This window comes from Mesoplodon bidens, assembly GCF_964165515.1.
Source record: "Mesoplodon bidens genome assembly, chromosome: 19".
Classification (NCBI taxonomy): Eukaryota; Metazoa; Chordata; class Mammalia; order Artiodactyla; family Ziphiidae; genus Mesoplodon; species Mesoplodon bidens.
The window spans coordinates 28,115,753-28,140,537 of NC_138179.1; the positions used below are offsets into that span (position 1 = coordinate 28,115,753).

General features: G+C 40.9%; 1 protein-coding gene across 16 annotated transcripts in view; it reads left to right on the top strand.

Annotated features, from left to right (window-relative positions):
- NCOR1 (nuclear receptor corepressor 1) overlaps nt 1-24,785 on the top strand; it is a gene marked incomplete at its 3' end in the record, with an annotated part of 151,056 nt that overhangs the window by 93,554 nt on the left and 32,717 nt on the right. For 13 of the 16 annotated variants that reach the window (XM_081220091.1, XM_081220081.1, XM_081220084.1 and 10 more), the window contains 7 exons: nt 5,821-6,367; nt 9,047-9,176; nt 12,580-12,775; nt 18,546-18,706; nt 23,065-23,185; nt 23,278-23,379; nt 23,750-23,850. In XM_081220091.1, the coding sequence (XP_081076217.1) occupies nt 5,821-6,367; nt 9,047-9,176; nt 12,580-12,775; nt 18,546-18,706; nt 23,065-23,185; nt 23,278-23,379; nt 23,750-23,850 (1,358 nt within the window). The remainder of the gene's footprint in view (nt 1-5,820; nt 6,368-9,046; nt 9,177-12,579; nt 12,776-18,545; nt 18,707-23,064; nt 23,186-23,277; nt 23,380-23,749; nt 23,851-24,785) is intronic. The other 3 variants (XM_081220085.1, XM_081220086.1, XM_081220083.1) reach the window with 2 other exon arrangements.

The window sequence follows — 24,785 nt, forward strand, 5'->3', positions numbered from 1 at the left end:
AAAATCATGTTTCCGTTGGCTCTAATGTGGGGTAGCATGGTCACGTCATGCCCATTTATACATATGCTTGTCTCGTGACACCTAGAATAGTTTCCTATTAATAGGAAGTGAACTTGCCCCTAGAATTGTGGGATCTTCATTTCCTTGGACTTAATTTCATTTGGAAAGTGCCAGAGAAAAGAAAGTACAGTGCAGTGTCCACGAGCTATGCCCCGTCTCACTGCCCAGCTTCCGGAGACCCTACAGACCTCCTGTTGGTTGTGGGGTCAGGCTCTTGCCCACAGGAGAGGGGAGGCATCTGCTGAAAGCAGAGCCTCCATGTCTGGCTTCCTGAGACACACCTCTAGCCGTGGGAGTGTCTTTTGTGACTAGATGAGTTAAATCAGAAAGACCAAAACCTTACCAGAATTTGGATGTGTTCTTGTTCTCTTGTCCTAAATCATTCCTTATGGTGTTTTGGCAGGGGAAAGAAAAAAAGGCACTCAAATTTGGCTGGTGCTTGGTGAAGCGCTGTGCCTTGGAAATATTCCTACTCTTTTGTGGCTTGGAAGAAGAAAATAACTGAAAAAGTGCTTATGTCAGATGATATCATCTGTGTAATCACTAACACGTCCTCCTGTATTTGGAAGATAAATGACTTGTTCATTTGTCCTTGGGTTTGAGGCTTTCCATCACTATATGTATAGAAATGAGGATGAAGTCAGGCTTTTTGTTAGCCTTTCAACATTTTGGTAGCATCTTTCACTAATAGTAATTGCTGCTGTATATTGAGACCTTACTACATGTGAGGTGCTCTTCTGAGCTTTTGTCTTTTGATTTTTTTATTTTTGAGACTTGAAGTCTCATCTGAATCCAGGCTGATACATCTAACTGCCTATTTAACATTTCTACTTGGATACCTAAGTGTTAACATCCAAAGCCGACTTGTGTTTCCCCACCACTACAGCCTACTTTCCCTCCAGTCTCTCCCTCGGTCAGTAAATGATGCCAGCTCTCTCTCATACCCCACATGTGGGCCATCAGCGAGGGTTGTCCACTTGTCTTTAGATGCATTATTTAGACTCTCGTCACATCCCCCTCCCTCCATTGCTGCCACCCTGCTTCCGAGCCACTCTCATCTCTATTGCAGTGGCCTTTTGATTGGCCTGCTTGCTGCTGTTTGTTCCATTATATTTTTTTTCCTCCAAAGAACAGCCAGAGTGAACCTTATAAAATATACATCAGATCATGTTTCTCCTGTACTCCAAATCCTCTGATACTTTTCCGCGTCTCATTCAGAATCAAAGCCAGAGACCTGTGGTGACGCGTGAGGACTCCCTGCGGGAACGGGCCCTTAGGTTTCCGTGACCTCCTTGCCAGCCCCTTTCTGCCTGCTCGCTCTGTTCTTTGTTGTTGGTGTGAACTGAGATAAAACTGACATACAACATTATATTAGTTTCAGGTTAACAACATCATTCGATATTTGTACGTATCATGAAATGATCACAAAAGTCTAGTTAACATTCATCACTGCGTAGTTTTTTTCTCATCATGAGAATTTTTAATACCTACTCTTAGCAACTTCCAGGTTCATAACACAGCGTAATTAACTGTAGTTAGCATGCTGTATGTCACATCCCCAGGGCTTACTGTTTGTATAACTAGGTGCTTGTATCGCTCGCACCTTCATCCACTTTGCCCACCCCTCACCGCCTGCCTCTGACAACCACCAGTCTCTTCTCTGTGTATGCTTTTTTGTTTTTTAACATTCCACATATAGGTGAGATCATACAGTATTTGTACTTCTCTGTCTGACTTACTTCACTTAGCATAATGCCCTAAAGTTCCATCCATGTTGTCAGAAATGGCAAGATACACACAAACACCCCCCCACACATTTTCTTTACCCTTTCATCCATTGATAGACACCTAGGTTCCTTCCATATCTTGGCTATTGTAAATAATGCTGCAATGAATGTTGGGGTGCATGTATCTTTTCAAGTTGGTGGGTTTTTTTCCTTCAGATAAATACCCAGAAATAGAATTGCTGGATCATATGGTAGTTCTATTTTTAATTTTTTGAGGCACCTCCGTACTGTTTTCCATAGTGGCCGCGCCAATTTCCATTTCCACCAACAGTGCATGAGGGTTCCTTTTCCTCTGCATTCTCACCAACCTCATTACTTCTTGTCTTTTTAACGATGGCCGTTCTTACAGGTGTGAGGTGACTGCTCCCTCTGTTTTGACCACACTGTCCTCTTTGCTGCTCCTGAGCAGACAGCCCCCACTTGAGGGGCTTTTCCACGTGCTAATCTCTCTACCTGGAATGAGCTTCCCTACTTCCTTTGGGCCTCTTGAAATGTCACATTAGCTCTCTAATGCCTCCTTACCCACTGGGCCCCAATTTTGTTCTTTATTCACTGCGTTTATTACCACCTGACATGTCATGTGTTTATGGTTCGTTGTCTGTTCCACACTAGAATTTCCGCTCCATTAGAGTAATTTCTTTTTCCCACTGAAGTGTCACCAGGACCTCAAACAGCTCCCTGCATTGCATGGTGGATGTTAGGTACATATTTACAAATTCACTCTTTCATTCATTCAGAGTTTTTAAATACTATGTTATGCATGAAAAGTATCCTTTCCCATATGGTCATTTAAGTTTTTATTTTTACTGTTTTTTATGTAAAAATAATACGTTTATGGCTTCAGAGTTTACTGTTTTCTGTTTTTATTTTGTTTTGTTTTGTTTTTGCGGTACGTAGGCCTCTCACTGTTGTGGCCTCTCCCATTGCGGAGCACAGGCTCAGCGGCCATGGCTCACGGGCCCAGCCGCTCCACGGCATGTGGGATCTTCCCGGACTGGGGCACGAACCCGTGTCCCTTCCATCGGCAGGCGGACTCTCAACCACTGCGCCACCAGGGAAGCCCCAGAGTTTCCTGTTTTGCTTCAAATATTTCTCCATACCTCCTGAGGTTATTTGTATCTTGTACTAAATTATCTTCTTAGAATTTTAAAAATCTTTATTCCACTTGGAATTATTTTTCTGCATAGTGTAGTTTTTCTTCCAGACAGAGAACCAATTCTGAGAAAGCTAGCTTATTAAATATCATCCTTTACTCAATGATTTAAAGTATCACCTTTGGCATACATTAATTTCTCACATACTTTAGGAGCTATCCCTAGACATTATCTTCTGTACCACTGATTTATTTTGTCTGTCTCTTTGGCAGTTCCCAACACATTGGTAATACATTGGCTTCATAGTAAGTTTAAGAATCTGGAGAGGCAAGTCTCTCTCACGCTAATGCTTTTTCTAATTTTCTTGGATTTTCTCAGGGACTTATTTTTTCATATAAATTATAAATTGGTCTATGTAGTTTAAGAAGTTTTCTTACAAACCGCTGGGATTCTCATTGGAGATATGTGTATTAATTTTAGGGAGATTTAAAGTTTTATGTTGTCTTCTAGTCTATTTTAAGAAAATAATTGAAAACTTAATGTTGAAGTGAACATCTCTGTGTAACTATTTATAGCAGTGTCAAGTTGGAAGTAGCCCAAGGATCCACTAATAGAGGAAAGGTGAAGTAAATTTAAAGACACATTCACAGCCGTTCATTCACTTCTTACTTCAGTAAATGTTTGAGTCTGCTCTGTGCCAGGCACTCGGCCCTGTGCTTGTCTCTAGGACTTAGCTGATAAGCAAAATATATGATCCTTGCCCTTAATGGTATTTACAGCCTAGTGGGAGCAACAGCAAGGAATCAAATAATTGTGAATAAATGTAAAATTGTAACTGTAATCAGGACATGTGCTGTAAGAGCCATAGTAGCAAAATTCAACTTTGTTAAGGAAATGATAGAAGGCTTTTTTTAAGCATGTGGTATTTGATCTAATGTCCAAAGGGGGAAAAGTAGGTGAAAGCCGCTCAGAATGTATGAAGTATGTGGTAGCGGACGCATGGGGCATTCACAGAACTGGAAGAAGGCCAGTGATATAGGACACAGAGAATGCAGGGCTCGAGATGAGGCTGGACGCTTGCAGCAAGGCCACGCTCAGGAGTTTGGAACTTTATCCTAGGAGCAGTGAGGGGGAGAGAGTGTGAGTGAGTTTTGGTAAAATTTGGCTTTTAAACTCACTCTGGCCTTGTAGAGAATGGTCTGGGATGGTGGTCAGAAGAGTCGGTTTTGGAGTCAAGTGGCAGTTGTGAAGTTGAACAGAAATGGCTGGATTTGAGGGATATTTGTAGAGAGAAGATCTATGAGACTTATCGAGGCAGGATATGGGGACAAATGAGAGGAGTGTTTAAAAGGTGACTCCTAGGTTCCTGGTTTGTTTGTTGGATACTAAACACTAAAAAAGAACTTGAGTTGGGACTTGGGGAGTTGAATACCTGTCCAGAGTAGGACGTAGTGAATTTGTGATTCCTTTGAGATAATCTGGGTAAAGATGTCAAAACACATTAAAAGTATATTTATGAAATGATACAAACGATGGGAAAGACCAGTGTTACAACGTTAAGTTAAAAAATCTATGTGAGGGCTTCCCTGGTGGCGCAGTGGTTGAGAGTCTGCCTGCCGATGCAGGGGACATGGGTTCGTGCCCCGGTCCGGGAAGATCCCACATGCTGCGGAGTGGCTGGGCCCGTGAGCCATGGCCGGTGAGCCTGCGCGTCCGGAGCCTGTGCTCCGCAACGGGAGAGGCCACAACAGTGAGAGGCCCACGTACCACAAAAAAAACCAAAACAAACAAACAAACAAAGATCTATATGATATTGTTCTAGAGCTTTGTTGTCTAATGTGGTAGCCACTAGACACACATGTGGCTATTGAGTTCTTGAAATGTGATTACAGTCTTCCCTCTATCTGAGGGTCCTGCAGTTCAACCAACTGTGGATGGAAAATATTCAGAAAAAAATTACAGAAAGTTCCCAAAAGCAAAATTCCAGAGTGGCAACTATTTACATAGCATTTACATTGTATTTACAGCTATTTACACAGCATTTGTATAGTATTACGTATTACAAGTAATTGTAAGTAATCTATAGATGATTTAAAGGATACGGGAGGATACTTTTGCGTAGGTTATATGCACGTGCTGCCATTTTACATCAGGTACCTGAGCATCCGTGGATTTTGGTGTCCGTGGTGGGGGCATGGGGGTTGGTCTGGAGTTAGTCCCCTGCAGACACCAGGGGACGACTGTAGTCCAAATTGAGATGTGCTGAAAATGTGAAATACAATCAGATTTTGAAGACTTAGTACCAAAAAAGGTAAAACACCTTATTACTAGGTTTCTATATTGGTTACATTTAAAATGATAATATTTTGCACATACTGGGTTAAATAAGATATATTGTTGAAGTTAATTTTATCTGTCTCTCTTTTTACTTTTTTAACATGGCCACCAGAAAAATTTAAATTACAGATGTAATGTGCATCATGTTACTATTGGATGGTGCTGTTCTAGTGTTAGCTTTCCTGGGTAAAAAGAAAAGCACAGAAACAGGCTGGTAGAAATAAACCAGAACATTATCATTTATGGGAATGTTTTTTGTTTAGTTTTGTTTTTCTATCTTTCTTTGTTTTTCAAATTTCATATGGATTATTTTTAGACATTAAAAGCTTTTACGCTTTCAATTTCTGAAGGCCAAGACAATTTGATGTTTCCCTTTCATACTCTACTTATGAAAAAACTTTAGTTTCCCAATAGCTGTAATACTTCAGTGAGGTCATCAAAGGAGGATAATTCATCCTAAACAAGTACTTTCAAGCATGGCTACTGTCACCACCTGACAGGTGTTCATTATCAGATTTTTATGCTGTATCATTATCTTTAAGGTGCTGAAAATAGTTCTGATACAGAAAGTGCTCCTTCTCCTTCACCAGTTGAAGCTGTCAAGCCCGGCGAAGACAGCACTGAAAACGCGCCTCCTCGAGGGACCACGGAGCCTGCGGCCGAGCTGGAGGCCACACCCGACACTGTGCCCAGGGCCTCTCCCTCGCCGGCAGTTCCGAGCACAGAAGCAGCCGAGGATGACAGTGTGGAGACCCAGGCGAACGACAGTGTGGCAGTGGACACAGCAGAGCCGATGGACGTGGAGCACAAGGAGTGTGGGGCTGAAGGCCCTTCTGCTCTGGACCTCCCCTCGGCTGCCAAGGCTGACGCTGTGGATGTGGAAATGCCAGAAAGCAGTCCGTCCAGAGTCGAAGGGGACCCCAAAGACAGAGACCTGGAGAGAAGCAGCGAGAAGCCAGAGCCTGGAGGCGACGACCTGGGCGTGGCCCAGCAGATGAGCGCCCCGAGGCCCGAGCTCCCCTCTGACCACGACTCCAGTGCCACATGCAGTGCCGACGAGGATGTGGACGGGGAACCCGAGAGGCAGCGGTGAGGCTCCCTCCTTGACCTCCTCCTGCTCTTTACTCTGTTGGTTGCAGACTGAACCCCAGGGTGGTGCTGGCTGCTGAGGTTACTCCTGTAGAAATACTGGCAAGTGAGAGTCTGTCTGCTTTTATTTTTTATTTTTTAATTAATTAATTTATTTATTTATGGCGCGTTGGGTCTTCGTTGTTGCCCGTGGGCTTTCTCTCGTTGCGGCGAGCGGGGGCTACTGTTGGTCGTGGTGCGTGGGCTTCTCATTACGGTGGCTTCTCTTGATGCGGAGCATGGGCTCTAGGTGCACGGGCTCAGTAGTTGTGGCTCGCGGGCTCTAGAGCACAGGCTCGGTAGTTGTGGCGCATGGGCTTAGTTGCTCCGCAGCATGTGGGATCTTCCTGGGCCAAGGCTCGAACTCGTGTCCCCTGCATTGGCAGGCAGATTCTTAACCACTGCGCCACCAGGGAAGTCCCTCTGTCTGCTTTTAGTGTTGGGTTCTGATTAGTGCTGTTCACCTGATTAAGTAACCAAAAAGAATTGTGTGATCATTATTCTTTAATGAGAAAGATGTTAATTTCTTTCTACATCACTTGTAACGTGCATGCCATATGATAGCAGAGAAGGGGCTGTCAGCTCACAGAGCTGTGGCCTGAGCTGCTTCTGTGGCAGAGCTGTGTGATGTGGTGGTGAAAGTGGAAGTGGGGGCCGCCGGCTCCAGCTTTGTCCCCAGACCGAGCAGCCTCAAGCCGGGCCTGCGGGGCCTGCACATGACAATGTGAGAGATGCTCAGGGCAAAGATGGGAACTGGAGTGAGTGTGTTAGAAAGCGTAATCAAGATTCAACTTAGTGGTCATTATATAACGATCACTTTTTTGTATCAGTTAAAACTGTAGGTTATGCATATTTGTAATTCAAAATATCAGGTACAATACAAATTACCTTATAAGTACTTTTAGTCAAATTAATAATATGCAAATATAATCTTAATGGTTTTTATAAAAATTACTGTAAAAAATACATATTTTGCAGGAGTAGATGCCAACTTCTTTAATATATTTAATTTCCTGGGTGTTTCCTTTTCCTTGAAAGCAGTGGAATCACCTAGAATCACAGTAGCATGTTGGATTGGTGCAAATTCTAGAAATGAATTAGACTAAAACGTCATTTAACCAGAAACCCAATTCAGCTCTGGTTTTTGTTTTTGTTTTTCTTTTTTTCCCCTTTTTAATAAGAAAGAGGCTCTCAGGAGATAGCCAGATTCTGCTCAGAGCTCAGCTTCCATAGTGTGTCCTGGTGTCACTGTGCTTTCAGTCCATATCCAGTATATTGTGCATCTTACATATTCTAGAATGAGACTTGGTACTAGAATAATATTGAACCATAACAGTGATGGTTTCTCCAAAGAGAGTTTTATATGGTAGATACTAGAATTTTAATCAACAAGAATTGAAATAATATAGGGCTCCTACTTAACGGTTGGTTTTTCAGAAAATTGAAGATTCTAGCCCTCTTTTATTCCCATGTCACAGTAATCTAGATTTTAATTGTCCCAGGCTTTAGAGTAAACATCAATGGATTCAAGCTGTGTGGTCCCTTTTTAAGCATGCTTTATTGAAATATCTCAACTAAAATAAGAGTTACCTGTGTTTCGCACTGCTGGTTTCAGTAACTTTTTTTTTTATAATCAGTAACTTATTTATAAATTTATAAATGAAGGAAAAATTAGGATGGCAGTAATCTTACAGGAGAGGAGCATCCTAAGAGATGACCGTGACAGTAGTCGTGAAATTCTGAAATTCCTTATAAATATATAGTGGTCTCTGGATGATACTCTAAAGTTTACTTCACTTCCAGACTATCAAAATAACACTTGCAGTTGTCTTCTATATCTTTAATATTATCTTTATTCTTTGTGTAATATGTAAATTGTTTTCTTTTACCCATTCTAATTTTCTTACCAATTTATACCTTTTAAAATGTTCATCTTTCCCCAGTAACTGACAACACTGGGAAATATGATGGAGCCTGTAAGGTATTGATATAATTTCCCCAGTTCATACGTTGGGTGTCCTAAACTCAAGTGTATGTCCTGAAGATGAGTGAAGCTGGTGGAGTGTGAGCTGGCAGAGCTGTGACTGGGGAGCACGGGCTGGGTGGAGGGGCAGCCCTGCCAGTTCAGCCCGCTCTTGCATGGGGGTGCTACCTCTGCGGTGCCATGTCTTCCCATTTTTCATGAGAAACCAGAAGTCTGGGATTTTGGGTGAGATTCTTGATTTTAAAATGATGGTGGTTTATTCAAATGTTTTAAAAAAAAATACTCTGTGATCCTAGAGAAGCATTCTGTTACAGGTAACATAGTTTGTAACGTATGTTAATGATAAATTAGGACCTAACTTTTTATAATGGCCCTTGTTCAGACTGTTCTGTTGGTTAGATGCAGATGATTAAATTCAGATAAATTTCAACCTATAAAGCAACGTTAGGCTTCTTTACCTAGAAAATTAGCACTGTAGATTTTTTTTCCTGACTGTTCAAATATGCAAGGTTAATGTGATGTGTGTGTGTGCGTGTGTGAGTGTGTGTGTGTGTGTGTGTGTGTGTACATGTTAACTTAAAAGGAATTATGGTGATTGTATGTTTAAAGTTTTAAATAAGAATATATTAATTTATCTTTTTAAATTGCATTTGCAGAATGTTTCCTATGGATTCAAAACCTTCATTGTTAAACCCCACTGGATCTATACTGGTCTCGTCCCCAATAAAACCAAATCCACTGGACCTGCCACAGCTTCAGCATCGAGCTGCTGTCATCCCGCCAATGGTAAGTTTTCAATGTGAGTAAGAGGTGTTGAAAACAAAGACCTTTAGAGACATTTTTTCTCTTCTTTAATCAGTGCTTGTTTTTTTAAAAAAATTGTGGTAAAAATTCACATAACATAAAACTTACCGTCTTAACTTTTTTTAAGTGTTCAGTAGGGTTAAGTATATCCATTTAACCATCACTCTCCTTCCCCCGCTTCCCCCAGCCCCTGGTAACCACCTTTCTACTTTCCATTTTATGAATTTGGCTACTTACATAAGTGGACTCATACAGTAAATATTTGGTTTTTTTGTGGCTGGTTTATTTCACTCAGCATAATGTCCTCAAGATTAATCCATGTTGTAGCACATATCCGATTCTTCTTCCATTTTAAGACTGTTGTATAGACCACATTTTATTTATCCACTCATCTGTTGGATACATTGCTTTTTCAAATGGATTCATCGTGATAATTGATTGAAATGGTCATTTCCATTTATAGAAAAAAGAGAAATATAGTGCTCTAGCCATAAATGTTAGTAAGTTCTGTGTTTGTTTTGTTTTGCTATAAGACAATAGTAGAATAAATATATAACTGGGTTTTGAATATTTAGAATAAATTATAGAGGTTATGGTTAACTTTAGTATACAGTTCCAAATCTAGTTTTATTTACATTTTACCTTATTAATCTCTATGAGTTTGACTCCCTTTTGATCCTGAATTCTAGTCTTGGGTATTGATCTTTTACTTAGTTATGTTCTAGCTCTTGCTTTATTTCAGAGGATAAAAATGTATTTCGTCTCACATGACAATATGTAAAAGTTAAGTGTGTGCTTTTTTTAAAAAATAAATTTATTTATTCATTTATTTAATTTTGGCTGCATTGGGTCTTCGCTGCTGCACGCGGGCTTTCTCTAGTTGCAGTGAGCGTGGGCTACTCTTTGTTGCGGGGCACAGACTTCTCATTGTGGTGGCTTCTCTTGTTGCAGAGCCCAGGGTCTAGGCGCGCGGGCTTCAGTAGTTGTGGTACACGGGCTTCAGTAGTTGTGGCTTGCGGGCTCTAGAGCGCAGGCTCAGTAGTTGTGGAGCACGGGCTTAGTTGCTCTGTGGCATGTGGGATCTTCCCGGACCAGGGCTCGAACCCGTGTCCCCTGCATTGGTAGGCGGATTCTTAACCACTGCACCACCAGGGAAGCCCTAAGTGTGTGCTTATGATAAATAGGCTCACCAAAAAAATCATTAAGCATTTGCTCATTCATTGATTTACCCAAATGGACATTTATTGATTGTCTCCCTAGTTCAAGATAACATTTTTTTTTAATAAATTTATTTATTTAATTTTGGCTGTGTTGGGTTCTTCGTTTCTGTGCGAGGACTTTCTCTAGTTGCGGTGAGCCAGGGCCACTCTTCATCGCTGTGCGCAGGCCTCTCACTGTCGTGGCCTCTCTTGTTGCGGAGCACAAGCTCAAGGCGCTCAGGCTCAGTAGTTGTGGCTCACAGGCCCAGTTGCTCCGCGGCATGTGGAATCCTCCCAGACGAGAGCTCGAACCCGTGTCCCCTGCATTGGCAGGCAGATTCTCAACCACTGCGCCACCAGGGAAGCCCCCAAGATGACATTTCTAAAGCTGTGTGGAATATCATGATCTCTGACTTCAGAAAATTTAGGGATTGGTCTTGATAATAAGACCAAAAAAATCATAAAAAAAATTTAAAAGAATTAAAATGTGATGCTCTCTTAGTTTGAAAAATATACTATGGGTGATTCAGAGGAAGAGCTTCCTTCTTAAAGAGACAGACACTTAAAGAAGACTCCATGTAGGAAATAGTGTTTTGGTTGGACCAAAACAGTTCATTTCGCTTTATAGCAAAAGGAGGAAAGCCATGTTTACATACAAGCCAAAGCACAAAGGCAAGAAAATTATGTGTGTGTTATGGGTGCAGTGAAAAATCCTACTTACGGGGCTTCCCTGGTGGCGCAGTGGTTGAGAGTCTGCCTGCTGATGTAGGGGACGCGGGTTCGTGCCCCGGTCCAGGAGGATCCCACATGCCGCGCAGCGGCTAGACCCGTGAGCCATGGCCGCTGGGCCTGCGCGTCTGGAGCCTGTGCTCCGCGGCGGGAGAGGCCACGACAGTGGGAGGCCCGTATACCGCAAAAAAAAAAAAAAAAAAAAAACTACTTACGGCAGCAGAGAAAACTCTGGAAGTCTTTAGATAACAGGTTCTAAAGGAGTCAGATCTCTGCTATTCCCAGGACTCTTTTGTGTTCATGAAGTGATGGACTGAGTTAGGGGCTGTTTATTTATGTTGGACAAAGCAGCTTGGGTTCCTTCATGAAGTGGGAGAGACAGAAAAGAAGCAGAGAAAACAAGCATCTAATTGCAAATTGTGGCGAGTGCTGTGTCCTGTGAAAGAGAGGGAGGGGGTTTGCCGTATGTTTTGGATGGTTAGGGATGGCCTGTCTGAAGAGGTGACGTTTCATTTCCGTCCTAAAGAGAATTGGTATGTTAATGAATTGGTTGTGGGAAGAGAGGAGATGAAGCCCAGGGTGGCTGCCAGGTTTCTGGCTTAAGCTGCTGTGGTTCTGTTTCGTGTGATGGAGATCACTGTAGGAGAAGCATTGAGTTTAGCAAATGAAAAGTTCCGTTTTGAATATAAGTTTTGAGGTGCTTTGAGATATCCAAGTGGATTTGTTAGGTAGGCAGTCTGTGAGTGTGGAACTTGCAGGAAAATGTATTAGAAATAGAAGTTTATGAGCCATTAACGTACAGGTGACATTTAAATCCATAGAAGTGGGTGTGAGCACCTGTGAGAGGGCAGAGGAGGGTGGGACCCAAGCCTGAGCCACTAGGGACTCAACATCGTGAGTTAAAAGCAAATGGAGGGCTTCTCTGGTGGCGCAGTGGTTGAGAATCTGCCTGCCAATGCAGGGGGCACGGGTTTGAGCCTGGTCTGGGAAGATCCCACATGCCACGGAGCAGCTAGGCCCGTGAGCCACAACTACTGAGCCTGCGCGTCTGGAGCCTGTGCTCCGCAACAAGAGAGGCCGCGATAGTGAGAGGCCTACGCACTGTGATGAAGAGTGGTCCCCGCTTGCCACAAGTAGGGGAAGCCCTCGCATAGAAACGAAGACCCAACACAGCAAAAATAAATTAATTAATTAATAAACTCCTACCCCCCCCCCAAAAAAGCAAATGGAAATATTGTGATTTCTGTTTTGATTTCTCTTACCACAACTTCGGGATTTATTTTGTGTTCAGATCTGAAAGTAATTGTTTAGCATTTTAAGCATTATGCTTGAAGATTTGATTAAAAATGGTAAAATCACTTCAAGCAGTCATATTACAGAAAGAAGCATTACTTGCCACAGATGGTAATTACTGTTTTGTTGGTCATTGGCATATTTAGATTTTCTTCTTCCTGTAGGTGTCCTGCACCCCATGTAACATACCGATTGGAACTCCAGTGAGCGGCTTTGCCCTCTACCAGCGACACATCAAAGCCATGCATGAGTCAGCGCTTCTGGAGGAGCAGCGGCAGAGGCAGGAGCAGATGGATCTGGAGCGCAGGGGTTCTGCAAGCCCGCGGGGCACCCCCAGGAGCCCAAACAGAGAGTGGGAAGGTAGGTGGCCCTCGCGCCACAGAGAACTTTTTTGAAAGCAGTGTCCTTAGCGCTTAGGAACTTGATTTATGGCGCTTGTCCCTCACAGATAAAATGCCTTCACGTTGACCTCAGTTAAACTAAAGAATGCCAGTATTTCTGACCACAGAGGGATGGCAGTAACATTTTCAGTAGTCTTGTTGTTAATGTGAATTTTCTGATATTCACCTTAATGCCGGATGACTGCATAAAAGCCATGCTTCACGCTGCATTCATCTGAGTTTTCCAAGCAAATCAGAGTAACATTCTAAATCTCTGATATGACAGGGGACAACTTTGTGTAGCATACAGCCAGTCAGACCTTGACTTACCCCTCGCTCTGGCCATGGGCAAGCCACTTGACCTTCTCAGCTTTAGTTTTCTCATCTGTAAAGTGCAAATAATATGTCTGTCTGTCTGTCTGTCTGTCTGTCTGTCTAATCTAGCCATATCTCTGCCTTGCCAGGATTACAGCCTGTAAGAAAGAATGAGCATTCAGTATTGTTTTATAAGACATGGCTCAGCGTCATTTTATGTATAATATAATAAGTAATAGTAGTATATTCGTATATGCATAGTGTAACAGATACCATGAAGGTACTGTTGTTGTACGTCACTGTTATTTCAAGTGACAGATTTGAGTTGTGCATGCTCTTTTTTAGTTGGTGCATGATACACTTAGTTTCTTTTAAAAAAAGAAAAAAGAGAGCAATTTCTAAATTTTAATAACTTCTTCTGGCATGGTAAGAAAATGGCACATGTATTCTGGTTGATAATGACTTATGGACTATCCAGTATGATATGCATAGCATATAAGACTATTAAAGTCTTCTCTGATTATGGTTTCCTTTTTTGTAATGATTCAGAAGACTGTAGTACCTGACATAGGTAAGAGCTATTAGCTGTAGAACACCATGCATTTTAAGGGCTACTTAATATAAAAGAGGAACTGTGCTGCTTAACTGATCCTGCTGACTCCCCGCCCCTGTCACACCAGTAATGACTTATTAGTTACATGACACACTGAACCTCTTATTTTAGAGTCTTACATATCAGATTGTTAGTGTTTTAAATATAAATCTTACGCTACTAAAAATGTGAACCAGAGTGATTAATACCCACCAGGGCTGTGTGTATAATAGGTGCTAAATGAGTATTTCTTGAATGAAGATAAAAAAAACATTGTTAACCTTTGGGCTTTTAGTATATTGCCTCTAGGGAATCCTTAATTCCTAACTCAGTAATTGACATAATGTATACTCAGTAATTACATGTTAAAGGAATGATTAAATGAAGTAGGATAAAAATGGATTTAGCAGAAGTGCTTGTCTTCAATTATGAGAAAATCTGTCATTATGAGAATGATAAATTATAGAATAATTCAAAAGTCTTTTGATCTATTCCTTACATAAATGATTTAGAATAAATTTTTTAAGGCAGAATTAAAATGTAGAAAAAATGACAGTCAAAGGTATTTGCTGAACTCATGCTAAAGCTTAACATTATTCAGGTGACAATATATGGGTCATTCTAACATGTCTATATTGTATAGTTATTTTAGGACCTCAGTTTCTTTTCTTGACCTCCTTTACGAGATGGGTTGTATTTGGTAGCTGGAGAGACTGAACTAGGCTAGAGCCCTAGATTCTGAGACTCCAAACTGTGACTTGCATTTCTCTGTAATCAGTCACATTAATTCATGTGGTTTAGATCTGAATGGTACCCTTACTTTTAATAGTGATGCAGTGGTCTTAAAACCAAACTGTCATTATATATTTGATCAATATGACACCAAGGTGTTTGTTAATAAGACACCAATTTGGTTCAGGGTGACTCTCTACAAACTGGGATGGTTGATTTACATTTTTTCCCAAGGTTAACTTTTGTTTTAGCTAATCTAGCTAGTATGTTCATCCAGTAATTTATTTAACAAGTGCCTGAAGGCTCTCCTGAATTTATAGCTATCCTATATTTCGCTTAAAGGATAATCTCCCAAATAACATTTCTATATTTGCAGTTAACTTGCTTGTATGTAGACTGTTTGATATAAATGTTTTCAGTGCAGCATCATAGAATAGTTTATAGGATGGTAAATATAGTGAGAAGAGGATTTACGTATAAACCATCACCAAACTGGTATTGTCCACCTGAGGGTAGGACCACAGTTTTGGCTTTTCCCTTCATGGGCTCATTTAGAAGGCAACAGGCAGCACCTGTTGTCCACCTGTTTGATTGAGTTCACCTTCTCTTAATATCAATGAGACAGGTGGCGTAAGCCTTTCCACTTGTAGAAAAGCTTGAAAAAACCTCAGAGAAAGATTGTTTTCATTTTCCAGTGACGTTTACACAAGTTGACTCCTGCTTTAGTTGGAAACCTTTTTTCTACAGTGAAAGAACTCAGACATTACACATGTAGAGAGAGAGTTAGAAGTGAAATTCTAATGCAAGTTTTAAAATCAATCCAATCAAAATAAGAGTTAATGCCTCTGTGCAACTGAATCTAGTTTATTTTGCCGTTGTTGTTTCTTAATTTTTTCAGCTGAGTACATGATGATTTAAATAGCTATATTTAAAACCATCTAAACTTTCATCCTTTTCTTTAGCACTATTACGACAGTGTGTTTTTCCACATGATTATAAAACAATCAGACACTGAATATATGTAATATATATTACAATGCACTCTCAAGTTAAATCCTCTAGAAAGGGAGAAGTGATATTCTTTTAAAGTTGGTTTATTTCATAAATCTGCACAGTATTAGGACACTTAATAATCTAATTCATTATATTAATCCTTCAGAGAAGGAACGGGTAACATCATCTTGATGGTTACCCCAGAGGCATCTGAAATTTCTACACCCAGTGCTCAGGGAGACACCATTGCACTCAGGATGGTTTAGAGCTCAGGGCCAGGAATTGCACTGCTTTCGAAAAATCTCCAGCCTTGGTTGGGCAGTTAGATGTGATTCTTCTGAGCTTCAGTTTCCTCCTCTGTCCAATGGTGTTAATGATCTCATTAGTCATGAGGGCTAAACGAGATACTTCTGTAATACACAGTGCTCTGCCCATAGTACAGATTCCTATTAGCTGACATTATAGTTGTTGTTTCTGGTTTTTAAAAATATCTTAGTTAACTGAAGAACGTTTTAATTTTGCTAATGAGTCTCTATCTGAAACCAGTCACAAACCATCCACTTAAAAGTGAAATGCTAGAGACCGTCTCTTTAGAAAGGACCTGTGAGGATGCCCAGTGTTACTTACTGCAGTGCAGGAAGAAAGAAAGGAACCAAACGAGGTTTAGCTGTTGAAGGGAGAAGACAATTTATTATTCACAGGGTAAGATTATTCACCTAGGAAGCCTAAGAGAATTAACTGAGAAAGTTCTTAGAGCTAAGAGGAAAGTTCATTAAGTTTCTCAGAAAGAATTGATATACAGAAATCTACAACTTTCTTTCTTATATATCTGCAGTAATTAGTATATATAAATATATATATTCCCATGTATATTAAACAGATGGTTTTCCTCACAACAAAACATAAAATACCTATGAAATACTTTTTATGAAATTATGAAAAATGACCTATATGAAAACATCTAGCTTCCTCAATTAGAAAGCTCATTATAAAATGTCAAGTCTCCTATAAATACAGGAGAGAAATTTAATGCATGTCCACTGAAAATTCCAGTGATACTTTGTTTGGGGAGGAAGTATTCAAAATGATTTTAAATTTAGATTTATGTGGAAGAATAAATGGGTAAGACTAGGTAAGCAAAAGAATAAAAAATGAATGGGAATTTGTTCCGGCAGACATTAAAATGCCACAGTTTAAAGTGGTTTGGATTACAGATGAGTTTTCACTTTCTTCTTTGTGCTTTTCTTATTTTCCAAAATTACAGTATGTCGATTCACTTTAAAAAAAAAAAAAGAAAAGATTGTATATTATATATATAATTACATATATGTATGTTTTTAAGTCTTAATATGACTCTGCATATCTGATATGCCCTTTAAATGCTTCAGGCTTTTTTTTTTTTTTTTTTTTTTTTTTTTTTTGCTGTACGCGGGCCTCTCACTGCTGTGGCCTCTCCCGTTGCGGAGCACAGGCTCCGGACACACAGGCTCCGCGGCCATGGCTCGCGGGCCCAGCCGCTCCGCGGCATGTGGGATCTTCCAGGATCGGGGCACGAACCCGTGTCCCCTGCATCGGCAGGTGGACTCTTAACCACTGCGCCACCAGGGAAGCCCCATGCTTCAGGCTTTTTAAAATACTTTATGTGGAGGTAAATTATGTGGAATAATTTTCATCAGCATTACTACAGTAAAATTCATAATTTTATAAGCTTGTGTAGCCTTTAAAAATTATTTTGATCTGTATCTTTTGAAATCCTTCTTCCATTTCTTGATTGCATTTATTTCTCTGAATATTAAGCAGTGGGCTTCAACAGGCTAATTATAAGAGGTGAAATCCTCAGAGTTCTGGCCTCTAATTCAGGCCATACTTGAATTCACAGAATGACTGGATAATCTGATGTTTGCCTGCTGTGGTCTTTATTGCATGTGAAAATACTTGATTCTCCTATTGAGAGGAAAGAGAAGTTCTTTGTGATTTGAAAGGAAAAGTTGTAATTGAATTTTGGAGGATTTTATTAGGTCACAGTAAAGACGCTTACACAGAAGATTTAGATTTATAGGGGTTTTTAAAACCTCTCTGTGGGTGGATTCCCCCCCGGGAATTTTAGATGTTGATAGTAGTGTATAGTTGGATCTGCCCCTGGATGGTGTGGGCTTGGTCCTTTCACACTTACTATTTTAATATGGGGTTCTTCCCTTATTTTGATAACTTTAACTTTCATAGGAAAATCAGTCACCTCTATGCCTTATTCTGAGGTTACACGTGCTCTAGCACAGGTAGCACAGATGCACAGTACCGCAGCAAGGTCAGCATCACCGTGTAGCCTCTCTCCGAGAGAAGTCAGTAAAGCTGCGCCACAGCCCGATGTGAGTGCAGCCTGCTGTAGTGTCCGCCAGGTAAATACCGCTCCTCTGTGCCGTGGCTGCTGGCCATCGACCTACACGTGATGACCTGGGTGGTTTACTCCCAGGATGCGTCCTTGCTGTTTCAGAATTTCTCTGCATTCCATCTTCAGTTGTATTCAGTTGAGATGCACTGGGCCACTGGGAGGTTTGTGTTCATACATGTGTACTATGACATTGACTGCCTTCTTTTAAGAGTACATGTACTTTGTAAAAACCTTGAGATCCACCCTCCTAAAAAAAATTCAAGTGTCTGTGAGAGTCAGAATCAGCAAATGTTTCCAAATTATGCAGGATGCAAAGAGGACGTATAACTGGTTGTCAGTCAATCTGTATATTCTCCAGAGTTGTAATATCAGCTGTTCCTAAGAAACACCCTTTTTCTCACCTCCATTGTGAGGTCCAAAGAGTGATGGAGAGAGAGAAAAAATTGTTTGCCACTTGCATATGCTGAGCAGAAATAGTTTGAAATGGACGTCAGCCTGAAGGCTCTGGTTTGCCAGGGAGTTGAGTATTTCAACCTCACAAATACCATTTGTGACCTGAGTATGGATACAGGTTTAATTTAAGTGAAAGAAATTTAAAATAGAAATGTTCATCCTCAACTTCATCTTGCACTTACAGTTTAAATGTGATTAAAGAAACAATTGAGATAGGTGGAATGTCGCAAACTAGGAAATTGACTATTTTAAATAATGTTTTCTCCCTTTTGAAAGTCCTCCAGCCTGCTCCGCATCAAGTGATAACTAACCTCCCTGAAGGGGTTCGGCTTCCAACAACTCGACCCACTAGGCCACCTCCTCCTCTCATCCCATCATCCAAAACCACAGTGGCTTCAGAAAAACCATCTTTTATACTGGGAGGCTCCATCTCACAGGTAAAAGGGCTTCTCTTCCCAGTAGATGGCCTGTTGTTTTTTGCTTTGGTAAAAATTGCCCCTCCTTCCCATATTAATTTGTCAGAGTCCTAATAAATAAAAATGTGTCTATTTATGAAGAGACAGTGACCTGAAAATGCAGCAGTCATTTTCTATTCCATACCACACACAGGAAGTTTATTGGAGTCAGGTGCCCAGGTTGAGTGACAGTGGCACCCGTCTGGTTTAGCTCGGGAAAGGTGCATGTGCCGTGAAGTGTAGTGTAGCATGAATGGAGATGGAATAGTTTCAAGTACTAGAGGATAACTATTTTAAAGGTTCTAATATTAAATTGTAGATGATTGGTAAGCCCTAGTTTATTCTGACCTTGGCCTCTCTCTCTCTCTTGACGTGGTCTGATTGTAAAGCCTCAGTCAGACTGACTGACGTTCACCACCAGTGACCGTGCCCCCATTGGGCTGGGGGCCATTTCCGCCCCTCCTAGGCTCCCTTCCTCCTCTGCCTCAAGCGCTCTCTGTTGTTGTAGGTTAGTTCTGCCTTTTCCAGAACTCGATATAAATGGAGTCTTACATTTTGGCTCTTCTTTGTCTGTCTTCTTTAACTTAGCATTAATGATTTCAGGGATTCGTCCAGATTTTTTTTTTTTTTTTTTTTTTTGTGGCTGTGTTGGGTCTTCATTGCAGCACGTGGGCTTTCTCTAGTTGCGGCAGGCAGGGGCTACTCTTCGTCGTTGTGCACGGGCTTCCCATTGCGGTGGCTTCTCTTGTGGAGCACAGGCTCTAAGCACGCGGCTTCAGTAGTTGTGGCACGTGGGCTCAGTAGTTGTGGCTCACGGGCTCTAGAGCGCAGGCTCAGTAGTTGTGGCGCACGGGCCTAGTTGCTCCGCCGCGTGTGGGATCTTCCCAGACCAGGGCTCCAACCCGTGTTCCCTGCATTGGTAGACGGATTCTTAACCACTGTGCCACCAGGGAAGTCCCCGTCCAGGTTTTTGTGTAATCAGTAGCTTCTTCCTTTTTATTGCTGAATAATACTCCATTGGGTGAACATACCAATTTGTTTATCCATTTTCTTGTTGATGGAAACCTGAGTTGTTTCTGCTTTTTGGCTGCTGTAAATAAAGCTGATACGAACATTCTTATACCGGGCTCTTTGTAGACATGTGGCTTCATTTCTCTTGTATAGGCCCTGAGAGCAGAATGTCTGGGTAGATGGATGTTTTACTTCATAGTTTTCCGGAGTGGCTCTACGGTGCCACTGCCACCAGCACAGTCTGAGTTCCACTTGCTGTTGTCAATCTTTTTTATTTTAGTCATACTAGTAGGTATGTAGTATTCCACTGTGGTTTTATTCTGCATTTCCCTGATAACAAATGATGTTGAGCACGCTTCATACACTTATTTATTGGCCATTTGTACATCTGATTGTGAAGTGACTGTCTTATTATTTGTTTTTATTGGACCTTTTAGTTATTAGGTTGCAGAAGTTCTTTATACATCACAGATGAAAATTCTGTTTTTTGTATATATATATTTTTTTCTCTATTTGTGGCTTGTGTGTTTTGATGCGTAGAAGTTTTAAATTTTGATGGAAGTCTATATATATATTTTTTTCCCTCTTATGACTAGTTCTTTTTCTCTAAAAAATCATTGCCTGTTTCAAGCTCGTGGAGATTTTCCCCTAGATTTTCTTCTGAAAGCTTAATAGTTTTGGCTTTTGTATTTAGGTCCATGTGAAACTGATTTCTGTGTACAGTGTGAGGCAAGGATGGGCCTCATCCATCCACGTGGATCTGCATTCCCGTCACGTTGGTTGAAAAGTCTTTTCTCTCTCCCATTTGCATGTTTGGGTCTGTTTCTGGACTCTGTTCTGTCCCATTGACCTACTTGCCCATCCTTTCATCAGCACCAGTCTTGGTTACTGTGGTTTTTATAGTAAGTCTTAAGATCATGTCGTATAAGTTCTGCAGTGCTCTTATTCTCAAGATTGTTTTAGCTCTTCTGTGTCTCTTGTATTTCCATATAAGTTACATAATCAGTTTGTCAGTTCCTACAAAAAATTCTGCTGGGATTTTGATTGGTATTGCATTAAATCTGTAGATTAATTCTTAAGAAAGTTGAGTCTTCTAATCCATGCACATGTTCGTCTTTCCATTTATTTAGGTCTTTGATTTCTCTCAGCAGTATTTTGTAATTTTCACTGTAGAGATTTTGTATATGTTTTGTTAGCTTTACTATCGGTTAATTTGATTATTTATAATGTACTTTATGTTTTTATAAGTGATGTTTAAAAAATTTTCCTTTTCTGGTTCTTTCTGGTGTATGAAAAAAGTTGATTTTTATATCTTGACCTTATTTCCTGTTACATTTACTTACTGTTTCTGATAGGGTTTTTTGGTTTTATTTTTGTTTTTTTTGGGGGGTGTAGATTTCTTAGGACTTTCTCTGTATGTGTGTTGTCTACAAATAAAGACAGTTTTACTTCTTCCTTTCCAATCTTTATGCCTTTCCTTTTCCTTGTTTTATTAAACTGGTTAGGGTAGAACTTTTAGAACAATGTTTAATAGAAGTGGTGAAGAGAGTATACTTTGCTTGTTGCCCATCTTAGGAGGGAGGCATTCAGTATTTCACTTGTAGGTATGTTAACTACAGACTTTTCATAGGTGCCCTTCATCAGATTGATGATGTTTCTGTATATTCTTAGTTTGCTGAGAGTTTTTCTTTTTCTCCAATTCTTATACTTTTCAACTTCAGAATTTCTATGTGGTTCTGTTTTATGATTTCTTTCCCTTTGTTGATATTCTCTATATGATGAGACATCATTTTCATACTTTTCTTTAATTCTTTATACATGGTTCCCTATAGTTCATTGAACTTATTTATAATAGCTGACTTAAAGTCTTTTCCTAACAAGTCTAAAGCCCAGGGACAGTTTTTATTCACTGCTTTTTTTTTTTTTACCCTCCTGTGTATGGATCATACGTTCTTGTTTCTTGGCATGTCTTGTAATTTTTGGTTGAAACACATAACATAATGTAGAACTCTGGAAATCAGATTCTCCTTTCTCCCTAGGATTTGTTGTTGCTGCTGCTGTATACTTTTGTTGTTGTTTATTTGAACTAATTCAGTAAAGTCTGTATTCTTGTGTGGCCACTGAAGTCTCTATTTGCTTAATTAGCGGTCAGCTAGTGATTAGACAGAGAGTTCAGTGCCCAGAAAGAGGAAGTTTCCCAGTCTTTACTGAGGGGCTGTGTGTGCGTATGTTGGGATATGCCTTCAACGTTCAGCCAGGCAGCTGACAATTCTGCCTTAGTCTTCACTTCCTGCTTTCTCAGAGCCTTGAGGTCAGCCAGCGGTGAGAACTCATGTCCTTCTCATGTCTTCCCTGGCAGGTACACAGCCTTGCACGTGCACTTGGCCTTCTAGGTTCCTAGGAAGATGTTGGAGCTTTTCAAATCCCTTGTGAATATCTCTTCCCTTAGCTTTTCCTCTTAAGGTTTTTGTTTAGCCTGTTTTATCGCCCTAGCTGTTCTCTCCTGCCTCAGCCAGTGGAGAGGTTAGTCCATTGACTCTGATAGTTTTTGACAAGCCTGAACTTTCTTCCCCACCACAGTCAGGCCAGAAAAGACAGCTTTGCAAGTGAGTCTCTCAGAGAACCGTCAGACCAGTCTGATCATGACAGTTACCTGGGAATGATAACCCCGTTCTTTCCCTTGTGCTGTCTGCTGGACTGCTGGTTTTCACCATGATCGAGGGCTGTGGGTTCTCAAGGCTGAGACAGAGCTGGCGGGGGTTGGGGGGTGGGGGGCGTGGGAGGGACAGCAGAGCAAGTCCAAGTGTCACAGAGCTCATGGTTCTTACCTAGGTTCTGCCATTTTTCTTGAATAAATACTCCCAGATTTCTACAAGCCTTTGGTTAAAGCGTTGGAAAAGAGTTCTTAAAGGCTGATTCTTAAAATTTTTGCTAGTTTTCTGGTTGCCTTTATGGAGGAGGGTTCTTGGAAGTCCTTACTCCACCATTTTCATTGGTGCTTCTATCCCATAGCATTTTTACGAGGGATAATGTTGTTAATAATAGTAGCTTACATTTTGCGTGTATGGTTAAGTGCTTTTATTTATGTAATTTGTTAGTAATGCATATTCATAAAATTTATGGTAATTTTGGAAGGCATATCTTGCTCCCTTTAAACACTTTTAAAATTTAACCAATCTGTGTCAGGGATTTTCTTGCTTTAGAAATAGCTGTTCTTAATTTTGGTGGGGGGTGAGTGGTAAGTTTTATAAACAGAAACCTGTACCTTAAATATATAGTTGACCTTGTGAAAAGACAGTGTTATTCTAGTCCTTTAACATTATTTTTAGGGAACACCCGGCACTTACTTGCCTTCTCCTAATCAGGCCTCCTATGCTCCCGAGGCAGCGAAGCCCTCGGCGGGCTCCATCTCCCTGGGACTGCCACGGCAGCAGGAGGCCGCCAAGCCAGGTCAGTGAGGAGGACGTGGCCATCTCTGCCTTTGTAGTGTCACAGTCAGGGATTCAGCACTTGAGCTCACTTTCTCTTGCTTTGGTCCGTAGCTACTGTGCCCTACATCAAGCAAGAAGAGTTTTCTCCCCGAAGCCAAAACTCACAACCTGAGGGTTTATTGGTCAGAGCCCAACATGAAGGAGTGGTCAGAGGTAAAATATGCTGTTTGGCAGAAATACTAAACTCTGGTCCCCAATAAATATATCAAAGGAAGTCATTAATGTGTTTTAATGATGATGGGCTCTTAACTTAGAGCCTTTAAATTCTAAATGTAAGTTTTCTTTCTGTATAAAAATGACTTTAAAACTTTGAAATTTCATATTTCTACAGTCCTTTTTAATAATTGCAAAATTATTTTAAAAGTACATTTCAATAAAACAAAAACTATTCTTTTTGTGCTGCTGTTTCCTCTCCGAAGTAGGGGCTGATTTTGTTTGCTTGGTTTTTTGTTTTTTTTGTGTTTTTTTTTTTTTTTTTGCAGGTGCAGGGGTGTGATTCGCTAATGATTTTGTTTTTATTCAGGTACTACAGGAGCCATTCAAGAAGGAAGTATAACTCGGGGAACTCCCTCCAGCAAACTTTCTGTGGAGAGCATCCCATCCCTCCGGGGCTCTATCACCCAGGTTAGTTGCGCTCATTCATGAGACAACCAGAAGTGATGTGTCGAGCGTGTTGGCTGCTCTAGCAGTAGTTTTGTGACTATGTTGTTCGTTGTCCTGGGTTATGGAACGGGGTCTCAGTGATGATAAACCTCAGATCTATATACCGTGTGCAGAGAGACAGTAATGTGATCCTTTCGACCACAAGCCGTATCATCTGTACTGTGGTTCATTTGAAAAGGTCGATTATTTGCAACTTGGCAGAAGAAACAAGTTCTAATTCATGTAACTCTCACTGTCTTCCTGGCAAAGCTTTTACCATTGTGTTCAGCTTAAATAGAAATTGAGAGGAAAATCATTATAAATTGTTTGCTTGCTTTGCCCCTTCTGAAAAGGAAGGTCTGTAGTCTCAGGAAATATGGATGGTGTTGACAAAAGCACCAGAAGTCAAGTATCTTCTAATTTTAGGCTGAGGTGCCAATTTTGATTAATAAAAGGTCTTTCTTTTCCTCAGTTAGATGTAAATTTTAGTTTGAAATGTAAAACAGTCCTTAGCCTCTTTATTAATGTAGATCTGGAAAAGGAAAATTCTATTTTGGGAATTCGTTGTAAACAGAATCCTGTACTTTTGTGCGTGTGCCTGTCACAAGCTTTCTGTTCTGTTCCTCTTCCTTGACTTCTGTTTCTGTTCCCTAGGACAGTGGTTGTTAAAGTTTGGTCTGCAGAGCAGCAGCATCAGTATCACCTGGGAAGTTGTTAGACATATAAATGTTGAATCCCTGCCCTAGTTTTCCTGAAGTCTCACCCGTGGGGCCGGGTTCCAGCGGTCTGTGTTCTCCAGCCCTCCAGGGGTTCTGCCGAGCGCCCATTCGAGAGCCAACCCTAGGGCCCTGCTGACCGAGTGTAGTGCGCCCCAGAGGAGCAGCACCACCTGGGAACTTGTTAGGATACCGCAGAGA